We start from the raw sequence: 8,291 nt of genomic DNA, 5'->3' as shown, positions 1-8,291 counted from the left end.
CCCCAAAAAACCCCAAACCTCCCCAAAAATCCCCAAACCCCCCCCTGCAGACCCCCACCACCGGGACCTTTACCTGAACAGCAGCGACTTCCTGGCGCTGCTCAACGACGAGAGGCTGCACCCCAACGCCTCAGGTGAGCCCCAAAAATCCCCAAAAACCCCCCAAAAACCCAAAAAACGGCCCCAAAATCCCCCAAAAAACCCCGAATTGCCCAGAGTGGAAGCGGAACCTGCTGCGGATCCAGCGCCTGGTGCTGATCGGGGGCCCCGACGACGGCGTCATCACCCCCTGGCAGTCCAGGTGAGACCCCAAAACCCCCCAAAATCGACCCAAAATCACCCCAGAATTACCCCCAAACCCTCCTGGGAATGTGCCTAAAATTCCCCTAAAAATCACCCAAGAAACCCCCAAAAATTGCCCCAAGATTACCCCAAAAAAAACCCAAAATTGCCCCAGAATTATCCCAAAATCCTCCTGGAAATGTGCCTAAAATTGCCCCAAAAATTGGAAGCGGAACCTGCTGCGGATCCAGCGCCTGGTGCTGATCGGGGGCCCCGACGACGGCGTCATCACCCCCTGGCAGTCCAGGTGAGACCCCAAAACCCCCCAAAATCGACCCAAAATCACCCCAGAATTACCCCCAAACCCTCCTGGGAATGTGCCTAAAATTCCCCTAAAAATCACCCAAGAAACCCCCAAAAATTGCCCCAAAATTACCCCAAAAAAACCCCAAAATTGCCCCAGAATTACTCCCAAATCCTCTTGGAAATGTGCCTAAAATTGCCCCAAAAATTACCCCAAAATCACCCCAAAATTGCCCTAAAACTACCTCAGAATTACCCCAAAATCACCCCAGAATTACCCCCAAATCCTCCTGGAAATGTGCCTAAAATTACCCCAAAAATCACCAAAAAAAACCCCCAAAATTACCCCAAAATTGCCTACAAATCCTCCTGGAAATGTGCCTAAAATTACCTAAAAATTACCCCAAAATCGCCCCAAAATCACCTCAAAATTACTCCCAAATCCTCTTGGAAATGTGCCTAAAATTGCCCCAAAAATCACCTGAAAATAACCCCAAAAAAACCCCAAAATCGCCCCAAAATCACCCCAGAATTACCCCCAAACTCTCCTGGGAATGTGCCTAAAATTGCCCCAAAATCACCTCAAAATTGCCCCAGAATTATCCCCAAATCCTCCTGGAAATGTGCTTAAAATTGCCCCAAAAAAAACCCAAAAATCACCCCAAAATTACCCCCAAATCACCCCCAAACTCTCCTGGAAAAGTCACTAAAATTTTCCAAAAAATCTTCCCAAAAAACCCAAAATTGCCCCAAAATCCTTCTTGAACCCTCCATGAAACATCCCAAAAATCCTCCCCAAAATCCTCCCAAAAAATCTCAAAATCCCTCCCCAAAAAATCCCAAAAACCTTCCCCAAAACTTCTCCCAAAAAATCCCCAAAATCCCCTCAAAAAAATCCCAAAAAATTTCCCCAAAAATCCCTGAAATCCTCCCAAAAAAAATCCCCCAAAAATCTAAAAAAAAAATTCCCGTAATTCCCCAAAATTGCCCCCAAAAATAAAAAAAAATCCCAAAAAAATCCTCAAAATTCCCCCCAAAAAGTCCCCAAAATTCCCCCCAAAAATCTAAAAAAAATCCCCAAAAAATCCCCGAAATTGCCCCCAAAAATTCAAAAAAATCCCCAAAAAATCCCCAAAAAAATCCCCAAAAAATCCCAAAAATTCCCCCAACCCCCCAAGGACCCCCGGGACCTTTTGGGGTCTCCCCACATTTGGGGTCCCCCCCGTGACCCCCGAATTTCCCCGCAGCCTCTTTGGGTTCTACGACGCCAACGAGACCGTGCGGGACATGGAGGCGCAGCCGGTGAGGGCACCCCGAAATTCGGGAGGGGGACCCGAAATTTGGGGTTGGGACCCAAAAATTCGGGATTGGGACCCCAAAATTTGGGAGGAGCCCCTCAAATTTGGGATTGGGAACCCAAAAATTTGGATTGGGACCTCAAAATTTGGGAGGGGGACCCCAAAATTTGGGAGGGGCCCCTCAAATTTGGGGTTGGGACCCCAAAAATTGGGGTTGGGACCCCAAAATTGGGGTTGGGGACTCAAAAGTTTGGGATTGGGATCCAAAAATTGGGGATTGGGAGTCGAAAATTTGGGGTTGGGGACCCAAAATTGGGATTGGGGACCCCGAAATTTGGGATTGGGACCCCAAAAATTGGGGTTGGGACCCCAAAATTGGGGTTGGGGACTCAAAAGTTTGGGATTGGGATCCAAAAATTGGGGATTGGGAGTCGAAAATTTGGGGTTGGGGACCCAAAATTGGGATTGGGGACCCCGAAATTTGGGATTGGGACCCCAAAAATTGGGGTTGGGACCCTGAAATTCAGGATTGGGACCCCAAATTTGGGGTTTGGGACCCCGAAATTGGGATTGGGATCCAAAAATTGGGATTGGGACCCTGAAATTTGGGGTTGGGACCCAAAAATTGGGGTTTGGGTGCCAAGATTTGGGCTGGGGACTCCAAAAATTGGGGGTTGGGACCCCGAAATTTGGGATTGGGAGTCCAAAATTTGGGGTTGGGGACTCAAAATTTGGGATTGGGACCCCAAAAAATGGGGGTGGGGGGGGACACCAAAATTTGGGGTATTTTGAGGATATTTTTGGGGATTTTTGGGATACTTCCAGGATATTTTGGGGATATTTTCAGGGCATTTTCGGTGTATTTTTGGGATATTTTCAGGATATTTTTGGGGTGATTTTCAGGCTATTTTCAGGGTATTTTGGGGTGATTTTCAGGATATTTTCAGGATATTTTCAGGGTATTTTTGAGGTGATTTTTCAGGATATTTTCGGGATATTTTCAGGTTATTTTTGGGCGATTTTCAGGATATCTTCAGGGTATTTTCAGGGTATTTTTGGGGTGATTCTCAGGATATTTTTAGGGTTTTTTCAAGGTATTTTCAGGATATTTTCAAGATGTTTTTGTTGTATTTTTCAGTGTTTTTACTGATTTTTTCCCCCCTCCCAGGTGTTCCTGCAGGACACGTTCGGGCTGAAGTCGCTCTGGGCCCGGGGGGCTCTCGGGGGCTGCTCCGTGCCCGGGGTCCCGCACACGGCCTGGCACAGCCACAGGGGGGTCTACGAGCGCTGCATCCGCCCCTGGCTCACCTGAGGGGCATCTGTAGGGTTTTATTGGGATTTATTGGGATTCATTGGGGTTTCTGTGGGGCTGGCACAGCCACAGGGGGGTCTACGAGCGCTGCATCCGCCCCTGGCTCACCTGAGGGGTCTATAGGGGATCTATAGGGGATCCATAGGGTTTTATTGGGGTTTGATTGGGATTTATTGGGATTTATTGGGGTTTTATTGGGATTCATTGGGGTTTCTGTGGGGCTGGCACAGCCACAGGGGGGTCTACGAGCGCTGCATCCGCCCCTGGCTCACCTGAAAACCTGCTATAGGGGATCTGTAGGGTTTTATTGGGGTTTTATTGGGATTTATTGGGATTTATTGGGGTTTTATTGGTATTTATTGGGGTTTTATTGCAGTTTATTGGGATTTATTGGGATTCATTGGGGTTTCTGTGGGGCTGGCACAGCCACAGGGGGGTCTACGAGCGCTGCATCCGCCCCTGGCTCACCTGAGCACCTGCTATGAGGGATTTATAGGGTTTTATTGGGGTTTTATTGGGATTTATTGGGGTTTGATAGGGATTTATTGGGATTTATTGGGGTTTTATTGGGATTCATTGGGGTTTCTGTGGGGCTGGCACAGCCACAGGGGGGTCTACGAGCGCTGCATCCCCCCCTGGCTCACCTGAGCACCTGCTATGGGGGATCTATAGGGTTTTATTGGGGTTTGATTGGGTTTTATTGGTATTTATTGGGGTTTTATTGCAGTTTATTGGGGTTTTATTGGGATTCATTGGGGTTTCTGTGGGGCTGGCCCAGCCACAGGGGGGTCTACGAGCGCTGCATCCGCCCCTGGCTCACCTGAGGGGTCTGTAGGGGATTTATTGGAGTTTTATTGGGGTTTATCAGGTTTTTATTGGGATTTATTGGTATTTATTGGTATTTATTGGGGTTTATAGGGTTCTCTAAGGGACTTATAGGGGATCTATAGGATTTTATTGGGATTTATAGGGGTTTTATTGGGGTTTATTGGGGTTTATAGGGTTCTCTAGGGGATCTATAGGGGATTGATGGGGTTTTGTTGGGACTTGTTGGGGATTTATGGGGCTGGGGGCGTTCTGTAGGGGATCCACTGGGATCTATGGGGGATCTGTGGGGTTTATAGATTTCTGTGGGGTCTTTAGGGGGTGTGTAGGGGATCTGTAGGGGATTTTGAGTCCTGTAGGGGATTTTGGGTCCCTATAAGGGATCTGGGGTCTCTGTAGGGGATTTGGGGATCTATAGGGTCCCTATAAGCTCTATAGGGGGGTTGGGGGTTCTGTAGGGTCTCCATAGGGTCCCTATAGGGGATTTGGGGTCTGTAGGGGGTCTGGGGTCTCTGTACAGAATTTGGGGTCCCTATAAGGGATCTGGGGTCCCTATAGAGCATTTGGGGTCTCCATAGGGTCCCCATAGGGGGTCTGGGGTCTCTTTAGGGGATTTGGGGTCCCTGTAGGGGATTTGGGGTCCCTGTAGGGGGTCTGGGGTCCCTGTAGGGGATTTGGGGTTCTGTGGGGTCCCTACGGAGGATTTGGGGTCCCTGTAGGGGATTTGGGGTCCCTGTAGGGGATTTGGGGTCTCTTTAGGGGATTTGGGATCCCTATAGAGGATTTGGGGGTTCTATAGGGGATTTGGGGTCCCTGTAGGGGATTTGGGGTTCCTGTAGGGGATTTGGGGTCTCTATAGGGGATTTGGGGTCCCTGTAGGGGATTTGGGGTCCCCATTAGGGGGTCTGGGGTCTCTTTAGGGGATTTTGGGTTCTTTGGGGTCCCCACAGGGTCTCTGGGCTCTCCCCCATTTTTGGGGGTCCCAGGGTGGGGGGAGGGGCCGGTTCAGTATTGGGGGGGCTCTATAGGGGGAGGGGCTCCTGTAGGGGGTGGGGTTTTTTTGGTTTTTTTTGTATTTTTTGTGATTTTTTTTGAGGTTTTTCGATGCGGTTTTGGCGAAAATTTTGGGAGGAATTTGGGGGATTTGGTTTTTTTTTTTAATTTTTTTGGGGGGATTTTTTGGGATTCTTTTTTGGGTGGGTGGGGGGGGGGTTGGGAGTTTTTGGGGGTTATTTTGGAGATTTTTTGTGTTTTCTCAGGGGGTTTCCGGAGGTCTCTGTGTGTTCTGGGGGCTGAGGGGGATTTTGGGGCATTTTGGGGCATTTGGGGATTTTTTGGGAATTTTTGGGAGGGATTTTGGGGTGGTTTGGGGTTTTTTCCTGGGGTTTTTTTTTTGTTTTTTTGCTGTTTTGGGGGCTGAGTTTGGGAGTAATTTTGGGGCTGATTTTGAGATGATTTTGGGACGATTTGTGGGTGATTTGGGTCTGGTTTGAGGACTGAATTTGGGCTGATTGGGGCAGATTTTTGTCAATTTTGGGGCTGATTTTGTGTTGATTTTGAGCTGTTTTGGGGCTGATTTTTCCTGATTTTGGGGCTGGTTTTGGGGTTGATTTGGGGCTGATTTGGGGATAATTTGGAGCTGATTTGGGGCTGGTTTTGGGGTGATTTTTCCTGGTTTTGGGGCTGATTTTGGGCTGATTTTTGCCGATTTTGGGGCAGACACGGATTACCTGAAGTGGCTTTTTCCCCGGCACATGAAATCCAACCTGTACCGGCTCTGCTACACCCCCCTGGGCCAGGGCGTGTCCATCTGCAACTACTGGAATGGTCTGGGCCCAAAAACCCCCAAAAACACCCCAAAAATCCCCCCCAAAACCCCCCTGGGCCAGGGCGTGTCCATCTGCAACTACTGGAATGGTCTGGGCCCAAAAACCCCCAAAACCACCCCAAAAATCCCCCCCAAAACCCCAATCCCCCCCGCAAAAAACCCAAACCCCATCAAAAAACCACCAAACCCCCCAAAAAAACCCCCCCCCCCCCTCCCCCACCGACTCAGGGATTTGGGGGCCCCTCCCCCCACGGCCTAAAGGGGGCGGGGCCAATTTTTTGGGGGGGCGGGGCCACGGCCAATAAAGCACTTCCCCTCCCCCACCCGAAATGAGTCTGGGGGATCTTTTGGGGGGGTCCCGGGGGGATTTTGGGGGTCAAAAATTCCCCTCCCCCACTTCCCACCAGAGCCCCGCCCACTCCCGGTGAAACCCCGCCCATTTCATGAGACCACGCCCCTTATTCTTTTCCAGGCTTTTTATTGGTTCAAATCCGATGTCAATCAAAGGGGAGGGGGAGGGGTTAAAGGGGAAATTTGGGGGGAATTGGGGCGGATTTGGGTGAATTTTGTCAATTTTGGGTGAATTTGGAGCCATTTTCAGTGAATTTTGGCCAATTTGGGTCAATTTTTACCATTTTGGGTGAATTTGGGGCAGTTTGGGTGAATTTTGCAGATTTTGGGTGAATTTGGGGCAAATTTCAGTGAATTTGGACCATTTGGGGTGAATTTTGGGCAGTTTCAGGTACAAAATTGGGGCAATTTTGGGGTGAATTTGGGGCACTTCTGGCTACAAAACAATTCTGGGTGAATTTGGGGCTATTTTGGGTGCAAAATTGGGGCGAATTTGGGGCACTTTTAAGCACAATATTGAGACAATTTTGGGTGAATTTGGGGCACTTTAAGGTACAAAACTGGGGCAGTTTTGGGTGAACTTGGGGCATTTTTGGGGTACAAAACTGGGGCAATTTTGGGTGAATTTGGGGCACTTTAAGGTACAAAACTGGGGCAGTTTTGGGTGAACTTGGGGCATTTTTGGGGTACAAAACTGGGGCAATTTTGGGTGAATTTGGGTCACTTTTGGCTACAAACTCGGGATGAATCCGGGGCTGGTTGGGGCCGTTCCGGGGCGGATTTTGGGGTTTTTTTGCGGGATTTTTTTAGGGTTTTTTGGCGTTTTTTTGGGGTATTTTTGCCCGGAGCCGGGGGAGCCCAGAAGGGGGAGGGGGTCAGGGGGTTTGGGGTCACTGCAGTAAAAAACTATAAAACCCAACAAAAACCTAAAAATCCCCAATAAATCCCCATTCAAACCCTGTAAATCCTAATGAAACCCTACAAAAACCCATAAAACCCAATCAAGCACCAATGAACCCCTATCAAACCCCAATAAAAGCCTATCAAACCCTATCAAACCCAATCAATCCCCAATCAAACTCTATGAATCCCCAATAAAACCCAATAAACACTATCAAACCAAATCAAACTCTATCAAACCCCAATAAACCCCAATAAAACCTTATCAAACCCCAATAAAAACGAATAAATCCCTATCAAACCCCAATAAAACCCTATCAAACCCCAATCAAACCCCAATCAAACTCTATGAATCCCCAATAAAACCCAATAAACACTATCAAACCAAATCAAACTCTATCAAACCCCAATAAACCCCAATAAAACCTTATCAAACCCCAATAACCAATAAAAACGAATAAATCCCTATCAAACCCCAATAAAACCCTATCAAACAAACCTTATCAAACCCCTATAAATCCTTATCAAACCCCAATCAAACCCCAATAAACCCTATCAAATCCCAATCAAACCTCATCAAACCCCAATAAAACCTTATCAAACCCCTATAAATCCTTATCAAACCCCAATCAAACCCCAATAAACCCTATCAAACCCCAATAAACCCCAATAAACCCTATCAAAACCCCAATAAAACCCTAATAAACCCTATCACCAATAAACCCCAATCAAACCCAATTAAACCTTATCAAACCCAATCAAAGCCCACCCCAGCTCCTCCCCGGGGCGGATGTGGCGGCTGCTGAAGAAGGCGATGCGGGGGAAGCGCAGGTCCTGGTGTAACATGAACACCTGGCACCCCAATAAACCCCAATAAACCCCAATAAACCCCAATCAAACCCAATTAAACCTTATCAAACCCTATCAAAGCCCACCCCAGCTCCTCCCCGGGGCGGATGTGGCGGCTGCTGAAGAAGGCGATGCGGGGGAAGCGCAGGTCCTGGTGTAACATGAACACCTGGCACCCCAATAAACCCCAATAAACCCCAATAAACCCCAATAAACCCCAATTAAACCCAATCAAACCCAATTAAACCTTATCAAACCCTATCAAAGCCCACCCCAGCTCCTCCCCGGGGCGGATGTGGCGGCTGCTGAAGAAGGCGATGCGGGGGAAGCGCAGGTCCTGGTG

At 48.4% G+C, this 8,291-nt stretch overlaps 1 protein-coding gene across 1 annotated transcript; it reads left to right on the top strand.

The window, feature by feature from the left end:
* Positions 1-4: 4 nt before the first annotated feature.
* On the top strand, positions 5-4,706 carry PPT2 (palmitoyl-protein thioesterase 2; the record flags this gene model as incomplete). The annotated part of the gene is made up of 5 exons (XM_039714741.1): positions 5-134; positions 217-301; positions 1,833-1,887; positions 3,052-3,233; positions 3,718-4,706. Coding segments are annotated over 4 exons (414 nt in total), but the record flags the coding sequence as incomplete, so codon positions are not given.
* Between the last annotated feature and the right edge of the window lie 3,585 nt (positions 4,707-8,291).

The sequence above is a fragment of the Passer montanus genome, unplaced genomic scaffold (genome assembly GCF_014805655.1).
Source record: "Passer montanus isolate IOZ18808 unplaced genomic scaffold, ASM1480565v1 scaffold308, whole genome shotgun sequence".
In the NCBI taxonomy this organism is placed as follows: Eukaryota; Metazoa; Chordata; class Aves; order Passeriformes; family Passeridae; genus Passer; species Passer montanus.
The sequence above is the reverse complement of the archived record's forward strand: the minus strand, read 5'-3'. Positions and strand labels throughout refer to the sequence as shown.